The following is a 19,341-nucleotide window of genomic DNA, read 5'->3' on the forward strand; positions in this document are numbered from 1 at the left end:
TCCCAAAGATTAAAATAGTCACTGTCCTGTTAGATGGTTCCTACTCTTAAAAATTTACAGGACAAAAAGTCCCTTGATATAAGTGCTGCAGTGAAACTCAAGGGTACTATAGTGAGGGGAATATAAAAGACTTACGACATAGTGAAGGGGACAGATAGTCAGAGCTAAACAATTCAGAAGAGATTTTAAAATGAAGGAGGTATTAAAACTGCATTTAACTCGCTGGTATTATTCCTTCAGGTAAGTTTTTGATAGGGAATACCTGCATATGCTGGATTGTACAGACTTAAGTTACCCACCTTCACATTAAGGGGATTGGGAAGCGTTTACACTGTAAAATGTAACTTAGAATAAATGGGAAGGAATGTCTCCAAATCTTTTTTCTCTTGCGTTGTATAGCAAATGTCTGGAGAAGATGAAGTTGAGTTCTCAGATAAAGATGAACCTGACGGAGATGGGGATGGTTCTAGTGATTGTCCCACTGTCAGAGCCCCATTAACTTCACTCAAAAGCCATCAAGGAGTGGTTATAGCAGCCGACTGGCTTGTTGGGGGGAAGCAAGCTGTGACAGCGTCATGGGATAGGACAGCAAATCTGTATGATGTAGAGACTTCTGAACTTGTCCATTCTCTTACAGGTATTTTGTTCATTCACAAAAAAATGAATTGGTGGTTTATTTTTATATGTGGGATTATTTGTAGATACTGAAACATTAGGAAAAGTTAAGTTGTTTCTCTGGAGTACAATTTGAGTGTGTACAAGACTTGAGCTGCTACTCAGTATTGTAATGGTTTCTAAAATTCCAACCTTGTTAATCGTTTGAGCATGAATTTGTGTTCTTTCAAGCTTGTGATAATATCCTATGAAGTAGTTGTTTTTAAACTGAATGTAGCCAAACTTAAGTTCTTGCAAAATGCTTTTACTGTGTTCATGGCATATATTAAGTAGCAGGTTATTGCTACTTAATAATCATGTGAAGTGAGTAGTGGTGGTTTTGCTTTTAAATATAGTTCTAAACTTTTACAGCAGTAGTAACGTTAGAGTTCAGAATTATTATTCTTTTTGGGGAAAAAAGAAAAAATCATCAGCATTTCATTACAAGTGTATGTGGAAATGAAAAGTCTTATTTTCATTACCTTACATGTTCTCATCTGTGATTGTAGGGCATGACCAAGAGTTAACACATTGTTGTACACATCCCACCCAACGTCTTGTGGTGACATCATCACGCGATACAACCTTCCGCCTGTGGGATTTCAGAGATCCTTCTATCCATTCTGTGAATGTCTTTCAGGGCCACACAGAGTAAGTGACAGTTCCTTCACAGCTTTTACAAGTGCCAAAAGTATAAATGTATTCAGTTGCTAATCTGAACAAAACTGTTCCTGTGCTCTTTTTGAGGTTCTAAGTTCATTCCCCTGTTTTATGAGACTGGTTTTCACAGAAACCCCTAACTGTCCTCCTTCAAATGTAACACAGCAGTACTTAATTTCCAAAACAGCAGCCAGGGCTCTTGGTGTGATATTGCTTATATGGTAAGTCTAGATAAAACTCCTTACAATTAAAGGTAATTTAAGGTATGAGGGCTGGTTTTGGCATTGGTTATGCCTGTAGTTTAGGGGTATTGCTGTAACACAGTTGATCAAGCAGATTACCTCTGCTTGTCATCATACTCAGTGTGAAATAACGGTTACTTCTTTGGAACCAGTGGGGAAAAAAAAGCAGGATTAATTTTTACTCTTTAAGCTAAAGCTTCTAATTTGTACATAAGATAAGAAATTAAAGTAAGGGAACTGATTACCATGTTCTGTCAAAACAGTGGTTTTGGTGTAACATTTTTTACTGCCAATTTAGGCTTTAAGTTTTTATATTGGCTGCTGTTGAACATGGGCAAACGCAGTCATGAGAATCTGTTGTGGTGTTGACTTACCATTCTGTTAATCAGAGCTTTGATACATGGAAAACGCAGGAGTAACTTTGAAATACTTTACCCAAAGAGGCGAATCTTTTTTAAGATTTTGGAATGTTTGAACTTGAGTGTTTCAGAAACAAAATTTCACCTCCTGTCTTCAGAATAAAAGGTGATCTTTAGTCCCAGCTCAACCAAAACCCATGAATATTCACATTTCTGTTTTTTGTTAATCCAAACGTGTAGTTTGCATTATGACTGAGTTTCAGTACCCCCTTTCTCATTCTCCCAGCTGTTGGCTAACTTATATCTGAAGTTGGATAACTTATATCTAAAGTAAAACCTCTTTAAAACCCTGTCCCAGACTCCTCAGCTTGATAAATTATTTGGTGTACAACAATCATCCCCTATAAGTAGCCATTTCCTCCTGATAGAAGAGTAAACTTAATTTTGTGGTCTGCATCCTAGAATTGTTTCATGCCATTTTTGTACTCTTCTATCGCGTTTTCTGGAATGACTTGTAAAAGTTGGAAGTTTTTGTGTCCGTTGTTGCCTCCGTTTTTTTCTGAGCTACTTAACTGCTTTGTCCCAGGACATTTTTTCAGAGAAAGGAACGTGACTGACATCAGCGTTTTTCCATATGTATGCTGAAACCAAATGATGTTGATCTGGCGTGATGGTGCATACTGTAAAAGGTGTTAGCTGGTATTTTTGCCTCTTATCACTGAGGCCTATAAACTGTCAGGGAGTTTATTTTTTAGGGATGGAATAGACCTCGAGCAACCTCTTTGGTCACTCTTACTCCAGCTTTTAACTGTCTTCATATTTGTGTTTGTCTGTTGTTTTGTCTGTTGTATTATCTGTTTCCATTTTGTTCTTTGAATGTATGAGTTTTTAGTATTGACATACGCCTTTTCACCAAATACAGTCTAATTTTTAAGAGTCTCAAAACTGACTTTACCGTTTAATGGCTAAGGTTTAATGGCTAATGGCTTCAACAAAACAGCTCTCTGTTTTGTTGAAGAGGTGATTCTTTTATGGAAGATGAGTATTTCACTGGGGAATGCAGTCTGGGTAGGGATGGGAGTTCGGTATTTTGCAGTTGAGACATACATTGAGGGATTTCATTTTTGGTCCATTATTGTGCTGCCTATTGGCAGGATATTTTTAAATTGCTCTCTAACAACACTGTAACAATCTTCTCACATTTAAACAGCACAGAAGAAACTATTTTATCTGTTGACTGGAAAATACGTACATACGAGACATTTTTTGGCTTTCCTGAATGTCTATTTGAATGATTTTCCAAGTTTTTAATATTTTGGTAGGCTCTTGGAATCAGTTCTGTGTGCACCCGCGCCAGCAGGTGGCGCCACCGCCCTGCCGACTACGCGCGCGCTGCCCGGGCCGCGGGAAACCGCAGGGGGGGAGGCGGGGGGGAGGGGGGGGGCGGGTGTCCTGGGGGCCGGGGCCGAAATCGGAGCGGGGCTGGCGGCTTCTGCCTCTCGAAACTTGGCATCCGGCATGGGATTCCCGCCACCACGAAGCAATTTTTGGCTTTGGAAGTGCGAGGGGGAGGGAGGGGATGGAGACTTTAAAGCTGCTGGGCAGCGCGGGCTTTTTCGTTGCCTGCGGTGTTGCGCTTTGCGTACTGCTTGTGTACTAAAGGCATATGTGGATAGCGTGATTTCGGCTTCCTTTTTCGTAGCCTTAACGAGTCAGATTTAAGATTTAGTCAAAATGGCGCGTTATCTTGTGAGGAGTATAACGGAATGATGCGGATGTGTTGAGGGACCAAGGAATCCTGTTATATGCAGAGTATGATTTTATAAAGTGAAGTGACATCTGAAAATGGAAAGCAGTTGCTGAGCTTTGCCTCGTACTATAAAGTGATGTTCTGTCAAAATAGGTGTATATACGCCAGCTATGAGAGATTATTTGTATTTTAAGTGGACTAAGAATTCACCTATTATTTTGGTGTTCTGAGCATATAACCGCTTGCTTTATTAAAAGTGGAATATTTCTTATAGTCTACTACTGTGACAGTCCAAGAAGATAAATTCTCCTCCATTAAGGCCAGAAGGAATCTGTTGTCATCAGCATGTCTGTCTTAAGCTTCTTGCATTGATGCCTGTTTTGAATTAGGAGGTGATTTTAGTAGAATTGCCAGCTGTATGTTAGGTTGTTCCAATGATGAAGATTTCAACGTAGCCCTTAGTGAATTCTGCAGGTTGCTTGTCCCAGTGTTTAGGTAACCTCCCTGTTAAACTTTTTGTGCCTCCCTCATCTGAGTTTATCTAGCTTCAGTTTCTAGCTGGTGGATTTTATCTTGAAGAGCTTTGTTTCCTGTGTTAATAGATACTTAAATGATGATAAAAGTTTCCTATATTTTCTTCTCTACAAATTACCAATTCTTTTTCACAAGCTACCTGTTTTACCTCAAAGTATGTTTTCTGATATATTTTGACATTCATATATCCACAGACCAAGTTTAGGACATTGGTAGTACTTTTGCCCTTCAAGCCTGCATTTGGCTGAGTCTTCAAAGTACATTTGGGTCTTTTTTGAAGTTGCATCTTCCCAGGGAAGTTTCCAAATCTGTAAAGATTGCTTGCTTACATTTTTCTTCTATATGATTGTTTCAGTTCAGTACATGACTTATTTGCCTGTGCCTTGCTCACATGGTGGTAAAACCACGTTGTCACATTTTCTTTTCTTTGCCCCAGTTCATCTCGCTTATTCTCTACTGATGAAAAAATAATGAAATGGTGTAGAAATAAGACTTGATTTTTGCTTAATATAAGTCTTTGTTGTTGTCTAATTTTGTGTGTGCACCAACAGGAATTTATATTACTAGTGCTGTTAATCCCCAGTCACATCCGTCTATGAGAGGTTTAACAGAGCCCTGGGAAAAGGTTACATTTATATCATCATCCAGACACTTACTTGTTGCGTGTTAATTAAATTGACTTCCTGAGTTAAAGCCTCCAAAAATTATATTGGGGACTCAAATTCCAACACCTTTTTCCCAGCAGATACTGCTTTAAAATACATGTTTGATAATGTATAGCACCTGCTGTTCTCCTATTGAGAAATTACTGAATTTAGAGGTTATTGATTAGAACTTTTCAATTTGAACTAAGGTGGTGCTCTGAAGAGCAAAATGCTTCTGTCATCTACATGGCAATTTTTATTCCAGCTTCACTTCTGCTTTTGTTTGCCAACCCCTGCACAAGTGTGTCTTGCTGGGGCTCTGAAGGCCATTCTTTTCCCAACATTTGAACAACTCTGGCATTGACGTGCTCTTGCATATATGCTTGATGAGTTTTTCTGTCTCTTCAAGAACTCTGCATGTGCTGAAGTCTATCTTGATGTGTGGAGCCTTCTAAAATGTCCATGTTGGAAATCTTTACCATTCATAGCTTAAAAAAAAAAATCTTAGTCTCTACAGGTCCAGTGAAGTACTTTACAGATTTTATACATTTGTTCTGACAATTTAGTAACACTGGAAATAGATGAATACCCTGTTGGCAACAGAATGCTTATTACCTAGTGGATTCGTATACATCTTTTAAACCATACACTGCTTTTGCTATATATTTGTAGTATGTTGATGTTATATGCAGCTGAAGAGTTACTTAGTTCATATTGAAGTGTTTTGTTTAGTGACCGTCAAACGTATACAGTGGTTGGGCACATACCTCTTGAAATGCTTGAGTACAAATGTGCAGAACTTCCAAGTCTGCACTTGCAAATACCATCCTTAAAAGAGTAAAATGTTGTCTTCAGAAGCAGCTTTGGGTTGCTATCCTTAAGTGAGTATCCTTTGTTAATGCTTCTTGATTGTTCAGGATATAGTTATGCACCAACTTGTCGTGGCGATTAAATGCATTTTTGGCTTAAAAGAAAAAAAAAAATTTTGAGCAGGTACTTTTGACCTAGCCAGAAAAAAAAATATGAAGTTTGTTTATGACTTCTGAAACTTACTGATCTTTGTAGCTAGATTGAGCCAGTGCATCAAACATGAATGTGCGTTAGCTGTTGAATCTGTATCTTTATGTTACTTTCTGGGGAAACTCAGAGAAAAAAATTGCTGAAAGTGGATCTTAAGTTATTTCTGACAAAGAGCTGAACAAGGTGGCTTATAGCACTTTCAGACTACAGCATATTCCTTCTCCTTTCGCTCCGGTTGTGTGGCTATAGGAGATGAGAAGGGAAAGTTCCTGTTCATTTGCTGTCTGTATGTCTCTGAATATGCAGCTGGATGGCAAGTTGTGCTTCACCCTGAGAACTCTGAAACTAGAGAATTGCAAATATGTCTTGCTTCAACTTTCCATCTTCAAACTCCGATGCTTGCTGGAAAAATCTGAATTAAAAAATGCAAAAATACTTAAGCAGCAACTGATCAGGATGCTGGGCTGAATTCTGACATTTAATGAATTGGGAATTAATGTCAAAATGGCATTCTGTATCAAGAGACTAATAATTGCTTTAGTGTGATGGACACTCAGGTTTGCCAAGGTCAGCTGGCTTTCCCAGTTTCTTTTTTCTGCAAGATTTAATTCTCATACCCTGATATGTGTCTGTCTTGTTCTTGGAAGACCAAGTCATGGCAGGGGGGAAGTGCCTTCTCTTCAGGCAGCAATGTCATTAGACATCCCTGTTGGACAGTAGTCTTGTTCTAGATATCCCCAGTATTACAAGGTCACTGTTAGGTATTCTTACTAAGCCACATTTTCTTGGTGAAGCAAAAGCATATCTAGATGTAGTTCTAAAAATGTAAGTTTTGTACCTTTGACTTAAAGCTGTGCTAGGAAGAGGAGTCTTTTGTGCCAAGCAAAATGTCACAAGTTGGACGTGGTCAGTGGAGTTCAACCAGTTTAAAGCATCTGTTCTTTTCAAGATAGTCCTGTTCTTGCTTCAGCTATTAATGCCATCAGTGATGCTTTGTCTACCGTTTTTCTGTTGTTTCTAATCAAAGAATGCCTTAGGCATTAGCCATGTGTGGATCTCTCAATCCAGCTTCTGTAAGAAATGCAAAATTTTTCTGATGAAACATTCAGTTTTCTCCGCAAGCCTTACTGCTTAACTAGATGATTCTGAAATTACTGTTAGTATTCCTACCTTGTTCTACCTGCTGTGTTTTATTTTCTCTTGCATTTCATTGAAAAAGGCCCCAAACTTGCCTTTCAAACACTGTTCTGATCCCACATTTGCATGTTGCGTATTCTTTAAATGAAGATTATGGCCTGGACTTTAAGTTCTAGGGTTAGGTTTTCCTAATTTTGTGCTTCTAAACATGTACATATAAAAACCGTTTGGTTTACATTTATTACATACATGTAACAGAGCATGTTAAGGTTTCAACAGTTTTCTCAGAGTTATTAGCAGCCTTATTAGCTGATAGCTCAAGCATCCAGCTTTGGATTTGTTTAACTTCCCATGTTAGCTTTTTTGTGAATCTCTTTCAAGACAGACTGGGGCCAGCATGTTTTACATGCCTTCCGGTCATCCAGGTTACCTGTCTTTGCTCTCTTGCACAGCTGAAATACCCCATTTTCTATTCTAACCTTCCCCCAACGCAATACTCTGATGGAGTTGTCAGCGTGCTGAAAAAGCAATTTAAAAGATACTATTCTTTGATAGTTTTGTTTCCTTTATGTTCTTGAACATTTTCTGTTGTCATTGGCGAACTTCCTTATCATAAAAATTGCTTCCTAATTAATAAAAATACAAAAGATTGAGTAAACTTCTCCTTAACTTATAAGAGTAAGTGCTTAAAATTAAAAGCCTGGTAGCTAAAAGAAAAAAAATCCTTTAGGTGTTGGGAATGGGGTATGTAACATAAAAAGTTTGACTGTACTTAGTGTTAGCTGTTAGAGTTTTGCCAGTCACTTTAAAAAAAAATGTAGGCAATAAATTTGTATCCAGTTGCTTATGAGTGCTTTAAGCTTCAGTACAATAGATTGAACCTATGCACTAAAAAGTGCTATGATTTTTTTCAAATGACCCACAAAAGAGCATAGCCAAAGGCCTTTTCTTTGTATCCTATTGAGTAGAGCATAACGTTTTATAATGTGGTGTTGTTCTAAAGCTTGCAGGGATAAATGGACCCTTTTTATCCCATCTTGAATGTAATGAAATTGATTTTAAAAATACCTTCACCTTAACTAATTTACTAACCTGCCATTGAGTAATTCTCATAAAAACTAGTTATTGTTTTCAGTCCTGTATCATTTTATTATTGTAAGAGGAATAGTGAGAAAAGGAGACACTGGCAATTTTCTCTAAATGTCATGAAACACCTATCTCTGGAATAGTCATTGTTGATTTAAACGCTAAAAAATGACTTTTCAATGCTAAGTCTTCTCTGAATTCCCCCCTTCCCCTTCTGTGTTAATTCTTTCATGGTTTGTTCATCACTTCTCAAGTTGGAGGAAAAAGCTCTGCTGATATTTGGAGATAAATCCACAACCAGCCTTTGGGAATTCTTCCTGGAATCAAGTGTCTTTAGCACTTCTAAAACCTGAATGCACAATCAAACGTGGAGGTACTGGCGTGCTCCTTACCTGGGACTCCTCTGGCCAGTGCCATCGTCCTTTAAGATGTGCAAACTGTTGGCCATTTCTGAAGGTTTTAGACCCAGGCCATGGCTTCCCGCCAGGCTGCAGCCTGCTCTGTGTGGGGACACGCTTTGTTCCCCTGAAAGAAAGGAAACTCTTGCGCAGGAAATGCTGTCCCAAATACAGTTTCCTTTAGGTTTTGTTCCTGAAATTTACTACTTAAAGTGAGAGGCATATTTGAGCACTGAAATTTTGCTGTTTAACTGCAGTTTGGTCTACGTTGAATAAATTTATCTGAAAGCTCTGTTTCAGTCCATTTTCTCCAGAACTTCATCCCACACACAGATTAATGCTTATGAGTAGACTCCTCTTCACAGGCACGAAAACATGTTGGCTCCCAGTGTTCAACGGTAAACCCCAGTACAAGTTGCAAATGAAAATGGAAAGAACAGTGTTAACTCTTCTTTTGGTGCATTGCCAATAAGGGTTCTGCATCAGCATTTCACGGTCCAACATTTTCAACATCTTTTTTTTTTTTTCTTTTTCCCCCCCATGTGTGAAATTTCAGCAGATTGTTATGCAAAACAGTTTTGTGTCTCAGTGTGACTGGGGAGACAGCTGTTCGGCCTAATGAAGAGTGCTAGCACTACAGTATTTCTGTTGATTGAGACCCACGGAGGGAGCAGGATGTTCGAGGCCAGGCAGCGGTGTGTGGTGAGGAAGTGCCATGCTGTCAGCTGGAAGTACACGCTCGGCTGCTCCCTATGACAAGATAAATGAGTTTTGCTGGGGTTTGGCGGAGGCTGAAGCTTTTCTGGAGAATAGTTGTAGCACACCAAACTCCCTATGGGACCCACGGTTTGAAGTGTCATAAGAGTGCTTCCTCTTTGCCAGGGTTTTTTTTTTTTTTTTTTTAATGTCCTACAATACCTGTCATCTTTTTGAGTTATTAAAAACCTAATGTCTTCTAGCATTCCATTAACACGGGGTCTGATGATCTTTTGTTGGCACTTTTTATTAATTTAGCCAAGGGGATGTTAACCACAGTTTTAACAGGGTTAGAACAAACTGAAGACTAGTATAAACAGAAAATAAAACTGGCCACATGCAAATACAGGAAAAAGTCTTTTAATTTATGTGATATGGGTGGCGTTAGGGAGGCAATACAAATAAAAGTTTATTTGTATATTGGCTGCTCTGCCAACTTCTTTCTTCCCACACAGATTTTGCTTCCCTTTCTTCTCACCTTCCCCCTTCAGTTGGGCTGAAATCCTGTTTTAGTTTATAAGTAGGAAGAAGCCTTTTTTCTTGTTGCTATTTTGTTTTAATTAAAAAAAAAAACCCCAAAATAAACCCAAAAAATGAGACGAGATGCATGTCTCGCCTTAAGAGATGCCCCAGTTTGGCACAGCAGAGGAGACAAAGCGTGATCTGTAGTGCATAAGAAAACCTAAGAGCGCAGCACTTGCTCATGTTTTCTTAAGTCAGTAGTGTTGTGCATGTTCTTGAATTTAAATGTATGTGGGTTTTTTTTTTTCAAATATTAACTTGGTATGTTCCACTTAAAAAAACAAAACCCCAACAAAACAAAAAACCAAACCAAACCAAAACAAAAAAAAACCACCTGGTCTTTACTCAGATGACAATCAAGTGCTGATAACGCTCCCTACAGTTGTGAAGTTTGTGAGAATGATACTGCTTTTGACCTTTCTAGACTTGGTATTAAGTTAATTAAAACTTCTGGTCTTGCAATCTTATTTTGAAAATGAGATGTCTTTGAGAATTTAGTTGAGTGTATCCATAGGTTCCCCTAGAAGAGTAATGCTTCCTTTTTTTAAAGTGTAATATCTGGGACTGTTATGCAGTACATCCATATACTGTTTGCTTTGAAACCGTGACCCAAATTCTTCATCATAAACAGTAGGTTCAGTGAAAAGTGCTTTTAAGTCTTTGAATTCGAAGCTCCTTATGAAAAAGGCTGGTTTTGCAAATATTGCCTAGCCCAGCCCGCAGTGCCTTACAGTGATGAGCTGTTGCGAGGGTAGGCAGAGGACTAAGACCACTAAGCAACTTTAAAGTTGTCACTGAAAATGGCCCAACAGCCTTCCCTTTGACTTTCTATCACTTGCCCAGTTGCCAGAGAGCTACAGCAGAACTTCATTGCATTTTTATTTTATTTTACAAACTTTTTCTTAGTGTACCCAGTAATGTCTGAATGAATAGTTAAACTAAAAACAGTACAGAAAAGGATTTTGTTGTCTTTTGAGAGTCTTTTTGTTTTTACAGGAGCAGCAAGGGTCGAACTAACCTAGAGTTGGCATTCTGTTTGCATGGCGATAGTTTGGAATGTTTTAATTTGAAAAATAACTCTAAGAATGAGAGAACTTTATGTGGTCAGAGAAACTTAGCTATGTTTGACAGTGATATGTGATAAAGGAGAACCAATATGAGATCAAAGAAGCTGGAAAAGCTGTTTAAAGTTGTGGAAAAAAGCATCCAAAATTGGAGGGTTATTTTAAGACAGTTTCACAACATATTCCAACTGTAATTGGAATAAAATGTATGATGGGAAAACAGATCAGATTTGCGTGTTGGCAGCAGAATACTAAACCGCTGTATATTCACTCTCCTGGACCTTTTCTATGACTTGAATTCCTTATACTGTTGTGTACAAAGAAGTCTCCCAATGTGTGTGCAAAGTATGGAGATTTAATAGTGAATTTTAAACTTATAAACATTGTTTCAAATGTGTTACAGCATTATAGAGTTCTGTGAAAGTCTGAAACATTTTACTGAGGTATTTTGCAGCTTGTATAAAGAACTAGTGAGGAGAGAAAAGCACAAATTGCTAAGTTTAATGGAGGTCAGGCTCGTGGAAGACAAGTTCGGTGCTAAGAATGTACCAACCCTATCTGCAGTAACTTGACTATTTGAATGAGTTTTCTTCCCAAATGTGAAGGTGCCTGATGAAAGAGAGTCATCAGTTGTGGCCTTCATGTATGTTTTAACTTTTCAACTCTTGGTTCATGAAGTCCAGAAGATTAGGTGAAGACCTCTTGGTTCTTATTGTAATCATCTCCCTGGTAGCTTAGCTGTACTCTAATAATGCATTAGGAAACTTGGTATCATGAATAAAGTCGGCCTTCATCCTAATTAAAACTTAATTTGGTGTCAATTTAAATTAAGAGGCTTGCATAAACTGGTCCATTGTGACCTGGCTAGTGCTAATCTCAATCAGCAGCTTGGATAGGACATGAATTCAAATTTCTGCAGAACAACCAAAGTGACAGTAACAACTGACAGCTTAAATTAAAATTACTAAATTCTAAGAAATCAATGTGCGTGACCCAAGTTACAAGATAGGTCATTAAATCAAATCTGTACAGAATTGAGAAGCCTTCCCTAATGATTTTAGAGAGAGACAAAAATGCTTTGTGGGTACATTGTGTGGGCAGAAAATAACTGGTTTTGAGTTGGGAATTCATGCTGTACTAAAATGCAAATAGTAGTACAAAAACTTTAATTGGTTAATGTGAAATAATAGGTAAAAGATTTTTTTAAAAAAAAATTAGCTCATCATCATGAGAACTATTCATTTGAGCTCAGCAGTATACTGTTCTCTGAACGTATAAAATACAAAGATAATAAAATTCTAAAATAAACTTCTTTATATAATCTCTTCTGGAAGTAATATGTTGCACTTCCAGTTGCTAGAAATATTCTTGGGAGTCTTTCTCTGGCTGTCCTTGTGCATTTATAGACATAATGGGTAAAATTTGAAGAACTGTCTGGTCATGCTTCTTACTACTACTTGCCTTTTTTTTTATCTGACACTCAGACTTTAGCTGCTTGTAAAATAGGAATAGAAATCACAATTAGAAATTACTAGATTGCTGTAGCTATTGCTAGTGGAGTTATACTGGAAGCTCTGTGTATGTATTACAGCATGTTTAGGTGTGTGTACAAAATAGCTTTAGCTACATCTCGGGTAGGTATTTTGGATCTCCTCAGTGTCTGTGCTGTGAATGACAAATGCCTGAGAAGTCTTTGGATGGAAAGTGAAAGAACTTGACTACTAGTCTTAAAACACTTGAGAGGAGGAACAGTACTGTATGCTACTGATTCAGTCTTGGTTGTCTGATAAGCCTACTGGACATTAATACAGAGCTTCAAAAGTGAATTGACCGGACACGTTTAGCTCATATTAGGATCAATGGAATATGAGAGATGCCTCCAGAGTGACTATCCACTGTTGGGCTTCTTTTCTTAGCACTTGGGCCAGTCAAGCCCCATATACATTAAGTGACACAGCTTCTTGTAAGGATATTGTTTTATTCTAAAATACCCACTTGGAGTTTTAATATTTCAGGTTACTTTGGTTTAAAAAAAAAAAGCCAGTTACATATTTTAAAGGAAACCCAGAAAATAGAACTCAAATCAGATGCTAGTTTAATAAAGAACTTTAGAGCTTGATGTCTTTCTTTTTACTCCTGATTGTTCAGCACTGTGACATCTGCAGTTTTCACTGTGGGAGACAATGTCGTTTCTGGTAGTGATGACCGTACTGTAAAAGTTTGGGATTTGAAAAACATGAGGTCTCCTATTGCAACGATCCGTACAGATTCTGCAGTCAACAGGTAAGCAGATATCTGAGTTACTAGTTTTCTTAATTCACGTTTTCTTAATTAGTTTTTAATTTCTTTCACACTTGGGAATGGTTCAAAGCTGCGCCAGGGGAGGTTTAGACGAGACATGAGGAAGCCTTTCTTTACCGAGAGGGTGATCAAACACTGGAACAGGCTTCCTAGAGAGGCGGTCGATGCCCCAAGCCTGTCAGTGTTTGAGAGGCATTTGGACGATACCCTTAATACCATGCTTTGACGTGGTCAGCCCTGAATTGCTCAGGCAGTTGGACTAGATGATCGTTGTAGGTCCTTCCAACTGAAATAGTCTGTTCTATTAATTCATTGAATATACAATTAATTTTAGTCACTAAAATTAAAGTTGAGTTTTACGAGATTTTGAAAAAGGTCTGAAGTGGTTTATAAAATGCAGGTGTAGTCAACATTAATTTTCAGTAAATACATCGTATTGCTTTTCTGTGGTTTTTTTTTATATGGGATGCAGATGTTAAGGCTGTTTGAGCATCTAGTACAACGGAAAACACCTTAATGGTTTAATACTTTGTTCACTTGTGAATTCTAATCAGGAAAAATTCAGCTGTATCACTTCTCATGAGCTTAAACTTATACTGTCAAGTTCTATTTGCCAGGCTCACTGTTTTGTACATAACCTATTTTTGTCTCTTCTGTGCAGGATTAACGTATGCGTTGGCCAAAGAATCATCGCCCTTCCACATGACAACCGACAGGTTAGATTATTTGACATGTCAGGAGTGCGATTAGCACGCCTCCCTCGCAGTAATAGACAGGTAACTGAATATTTATAGCCTTAAAGTATATCTGTTCTTCTTTCATACAAGGTTAAAACTAGGATTTGGTCTCTCCAGCTTAAAAGCTGAACAAATGCTGAAAGGCACTTGTCTGTACAAATATGCTATTGTTAGTTACTGAAAATGATCAACATGCAGGTAAGTAACACTTGGAATTTTTTTTATTGGAATTGGAAATGATGTTTCAACTGGTTTTCATCACAATTTTTCTCCTTACTAAAGTGAAACTAATGTCTGCCTTCTCTATGAAATGGAAAAAATGTGTAAGAGCATTTCAAATGTGTTTTAGTGTCTTGATGTGAATTGTGTAAGAAAAGTGACTCACTATGAAATTTAAGGTTTTTTTTTTCAATTACACAGTGTTTAATTTGTTATATAAGAAACATAAAAGGAAAAAAGGGGGAATTTTGTGAACTCACCCTGTATGATTTGGTGATAAATTTTATTTTGTTCCTTCCGTGCTTATGCACATACATTCTTGATATTTGGTACCCAGTACTAAACCATCCTTGCTGCAGCCATCAAGTTTTGTGCATTTGTGGTGCTATTTGGCATGGCAAGCATCACTAATGGAGCAAATTAGACTAAGTGAAATTAATTGGATTATTGCACTTCAATAAGCTTTTGTGGGGGGATTCAGCAGCTCTTGACAGAATTTAAGAAGGGGTTTTAAGCCTTATTTAATCTTTTTTAGTCTTTTTCTAGTTTAGGTTTTTTTTTTAGTCTATTGTTTTGTCTTGATTTTTTTTTTTTTTTTTTTTTTTTTGGTCTTAATATTTCCATGCAGGCTGACACTACTGAAATCATGGCAATTTTTAAATTTTTTTTTTAAACGTAAATGTTGGTCAGAATCCTTCTTGGGGTATTTTTGTTGCTATTGGACTTGAACAATAGATAAGGCATTGCTTTTCCTCAGTATGACATTCCTCCTGCTGTCGTATTATCCTTTCTGAATTATGAACGTGATGGACACTTAATGTTGCAGGTTTATAACAAAGTAGTTGCCAGCAAATAGTTCCATATTTTAAGATTGCTTTTATAAATAAAAATGCTAAAATCAAAATTTGATTTGCTGTTGTAAATAAAATGTAATTAGATAGCAAACTTACCTTGGAAAACTCAAAAGTTTTGATGCACCTGTTAGTATGTTTCTGTCATTATGGATCTGGTGCTGGTATTAAGGAGTCTCATTGTTATGAAGATTTTTTACCTTGCAGATGGAAGTGACAGTGACCTTTAAGATTCTCAAGTACTGTTCGTAAAAACTAGTGTGAGCGTTAGCAAGTTTGCAGTTTGAGTCGCACTAACTTCTTGACATAGAAGCTTTCAAAATATATCGCAAGTAATACTGCTATCTCCCGAACTGTTGCAGGGCCACAGAAGAATGGTATGCTGCTCAGCATGGAGCGAGGACCATCCAATATGTAACCTCTTCACGTGTGGATTTGATCGTCAGGCTATTGGTTGGAACATCAACATCCCTGCTTTGTTACAAGAAAAATGAAATGCTGGAAGAATTTTTGCGTTTTATGTTGCCATGGACTTCTAGACTTCTGCAGACTTTTCTGAGCACTGGTCTGCTATCGCTGTAAAAGCTCTTCCATAAGTGGAGACTTTAGCAAATGTTGTTCTTGTTACCACATTGTGCACAGTTTGCATGAATTGTACAGAAAATGTGATTTTTTTAAAATTAGTTTGTCTTGTGTATGAACTTTTATATTTTGGCATCCACTGGTCAATATGTTCACTGTTGCATAGAGCACATAAATGTTCATAAGTTATTTAGCATTTAATAGATACACAGTAGGGCATTACATTCGTGACATAAATGTGAAACTTATGTAATTAATGTAGAGAGTGTATAGCAGTCTGTTACATTTTCCCATGACTCTACATATCTGCCTTGTGTTAAAAAGAATCTGCAGGGCTAAAACATTGAAATGAAGTGTGAATTTCACTAGTTGTATGACTGTAAACATTTTCCTGTTTGCATCTGATTTGGAATACTTTTTCTAGTGCTGCAGTATAGTGCAACTTCAACTCCATTTTTATTCCAGTTACTGGAGAAACAGTAGATTTGAGAAGGAAAATGCAAGCAACTTGTAGTGAGTATAGACTGCCAGGTTTATTTGGAATGCTTTTTGTACTTTTTCTTTTGAAAAAGAAAAATATTCTTTCTGCCCTTCTTATATAAAGTGATTGTAAAATCTCATGGCATTTCATGCTAGCAAAAATCCAGACTATTATGATTCTAATCACTGAAATCTAGTCAAGCAAATTTTGAAGCACTTTAGTTTATAGCTATTGTTATAAACCATTTATGAAAGTTTGACTTTACCAGTGAATGTGAGCTGACCTTTGTAAGAAGGATTGCTTCTTTTTGGTGATCTGCCCAGAAAGGAAATAAGTTTTTTTTGGGGGGTTGGTTTTTTGTTTTTGTTTTTTTTAAATATACCTACAGTGAGCACACTTTTAATTGTGTTCACTTCCCATATTTTTATTTTGAGCCAGCAATACAAAGTAAATGAGTACTACCTCAAAAATGAATGTTGGTCAAGATGCATTGAATCTCTCTGTAGCCTAGAAGAAAGCACTTTTGGTCTCTGGCTGAAGTACTATCTCTGACATGAGAGGAAAGACAATCATACTAAATGTGATCCTTAAGATAATTAACACTTAAAGCTAATGGAGCAATACGATAAGTAAACATCATCTGTCACCTTTCTGTTCTCAGCCGTGACAAGGGCTGCTGCGGTCCCTATTGTGTTCCAAAAGGGGGTAGTTAACATAGGTCTCCCTTCTTTCTCCCAAATGATCTTACTCTGGTTTTGCTCCTCACTGTGCTTAGCTTTTTTTGCACTGGCAGTGGGGTGTTGCACCACAGCTGCTGATTATAGAAGTAAATGCAGGTGGCAGCTGATGTCTTCGACAGAACAAAAGTCTGCTTCAGACAGACACTTCTTTTTAGCTAAAGGGAGATACTGCCCCTAACTGTCTGACATATCACAGTGTAAGATGAAGGGTGAGGGTAAGCCAAGGGTGCACTCTTACAATGGGTATCATTGTTTATGATTATTACACCCATTATGATACCAAAGTTTATGGTGGGTTGGCGTAAGCTAAGTATTGGGAACTTTTTGTCTCATGATTATGTGAAGCTATAGCTGTGCTCATGTCCTCTACAGCACTGTTTAAGGCAGATGTGCTAACTGGTTCTCCCATTAACTAACATACAGTGGCATTGGAGTGCAATGGGATGGGATGGTGAATGCTTCGTTGAGTAATTATAGGGAAACTGGGGTCCTAGAAATGGTTTTGGAGTGTGACATTGAGGAAGCTCAAGGTATTTAATGGAGACTGTATGTAGTATCTTTATAGTACAGGTCATTGTAGCAGCTTGATACCTTGTTTTTTTTCTGGTTGTTCTTTTTTTCTTTAATTTTTTTTCTTTTTAGATACAAGATATATACAGAATTGTACTGAAGTAATCTTAAAATACCAAAACTAGTGAGGTTGGAGAAAGCAGCTGCAGAATTTTAAGTCTTCTGATAACAAGGGTTAAAGGACGGTGTCAAAGTTTATTTTCACTTCTTTTTTCCCCTGGGTTTTTAACTCTTGGGTAAAACCATTTGATGTTGCATTGCAGGTTTTATTCTGTAAGAAAAAAAGACTCACTTTTTCTTCTGGTTGGCAACAAAGAGAACTTGACACAGGTTGATGCTGCTTAAAAAAAGAGAAAAATGTCTCTCCAGCCAGTAGAAGCAGTTTCTCCAGCGTGGCCTGCATATAGTATCTTGAGCAATGACTATCCTTTTATTACCTGAGGTCGGGGAGAGGTTCACTGGTTTTGGTCCTGCTAAACTAAATTCTCTGTTCAAGCTTCTCTAATACATATGTGATATAGGACCGCTAGACTCTATGCAGTTTAATCATCATTGCTGCAAAACTTTTACATCGCCAGAGGGACTGTCCTCTGGCACCAGGAATGGGATGATTACACGCTTTCACACTGAAAAAAATCAACCAAACAAGGTGCTAGAGCCACGTTCTTATGAGCAGGCTAATACTTAATCAGCTAAACACTGAACTATCACTGAGCTTGATTTTATATACTGTACTGAAGGTTAAGCCGAGGCTGCCGTTCCCCTTGAAGCAAATCACACATGAGCAGTGGTAGTGAATAATACTACAGTGACTAAATACATGGAAAACATTTCAAGGCTTTGAATGTTCTAAAGTGTTTTTCAGCACTGAACAATGTCCAGCATTTCATAAAATGGAGGAGAGTTGCAGTTTCAGTATTGTGCAGAATTTCACAGAGAACTCATCACTGGGCAAAATCAAGCTTTTATGTCTTTCAAGTAATGCACATCAGTTTTCACAAAGTTTGTGTATACTCTACAATCAGAACGATCTGGAATGAAACATCTTATTTGTTGCCTAAATCTGTGAAAACCACCTTTTTGGAAAAAGAATTTATAAGTTATGTGGAACCACTTTTTATTATTCTGCTAATTTGTTTTTAGATGTAAAAATGTTTTTCTTCATTATGATTCAAAATGCATTAAAACATTGAACAATTTTTTTTTTTTCAAGTTGCTATTTTCTGTATTGCATTAAGGTTGCTATTAGAATCACAGAATCGTTTAGGTTGGAAAAGACCTTTAAGATCATCCAGTCCAACCATTAACCTACACTACCAAGCCCACACTAAACCAGTCAAGGGTAGACTAGACTAGACCATGTCCCGAAGTGCCACATCTACGCATTTTTTGAACACTTCCAGGGATGGGGACTCCACCACCTCTCTGCTGTCTGGGCAGCCTGTTCCAATGCTTGACCACCCTTTCCGTAAAGAAATTTTTCCTAATACCCAACCTAAACCTCCCCTGGCACAGCTTGAGCCCATTTCCTCTTGTCCTATCGCTAACTGCTTGGGAGAAGAGACCAACACCCACCTCACTACAACCTCCTTTCAGGTAGCTGTAGAGAGCGATAAGGTCTCCCCTCAGCCTCCTCTTCTCCAGGCTAAACAACCCCAGTTCCCTCAGCCGCTCCTCATAAGGCCTGTGCTCCAGACCCTTCACCAGCTTTGTTGCCCTTCTCTGGACACGCTCCAGCACCTCAATGTCTTTCTTGTAGTGAGGGGCCCAAAACTGGACACAGTATTCGAGGTGTGGCCTCACCAGCGCTGAGTACAGGGGAACAATCACCTCCCTGCTCCTGCTGGCCACAGCATTCCTGATACAAGCCAGGATGCTGTTGGCCTTCTTGGCCACCTGGGCACACTGCTGGCTCATGTTCAGCCGGCTGTTGACCAACACCCCCAGGTCCTTTTCAGCCAGGCAGCTTTCCAGCCACTCTTCCCCAAGCCTGTAGCAGTTGCATGGGGTTGTTGTGACCGAAGTGCAGGACCC

At 38.1% G+C, this 19,341-nt stretch overlaps 1 protein-coding gene across 2 annotated transcripts in view; it reads left to right on the forward strand.

Annotated features, from left to right (window-relative positions):
* The window catches only part of WDR37 (WD repeat domain 37), a 46,070-nt gene extending 27,940 nt beyond the window's left edge, over positions 1 to 18,130 (forward strand). Inside the window, exons 10-14 of one of the 2 annotated variants that reach the window (XM_075704578.1) lie at positions 400 to 637; positions 1,164 to 1,305; positions 12,975 to 13,109; positions 13,789 to 13,903; positions 15,297 to 18,130. In XM_075704578.1, the coding sequence (XP_075560693.1) occupies positions 400 to 637; positions 1,164 to 1,305; positions 12,975 to 13,109; positions 13,789 to 13,903; positions 15,297 to 15,428 (762 nt within the window). In that variant the 3' untranslated portion in view covers positions 15,429 to 18,130. Of the gene's footprint in view, positions 1 to 399; positions 638 to 1,163; positions 1,306 to 12,974; positions 13,110 to 13,788; positions 13,904 to 13,954; positions 14,009 to 15,296 lie in introns of those variants that run through there. The other variant, XM_075704579.1, reaches the window with a different exon arrangement.
* The last annotated feature ends 1,211 nt before the right edge of the window (positions 18,131 to 19,341 follow it).

Source organism: Pelecanus crispus, chromosome 2, assembly GCF_030463565.1.
Source record: "Pelecanus crispus isolate bPelCri1 chromosome 2, bPelCri1.pri, whole genome shotgun sequence".
Lineage (NCBI taxonomy): Eukaryota > Metazoa > Chordata > Aves > Pelecaniformes > Pelecanidae > Pelecanus > Pelecanus crispus.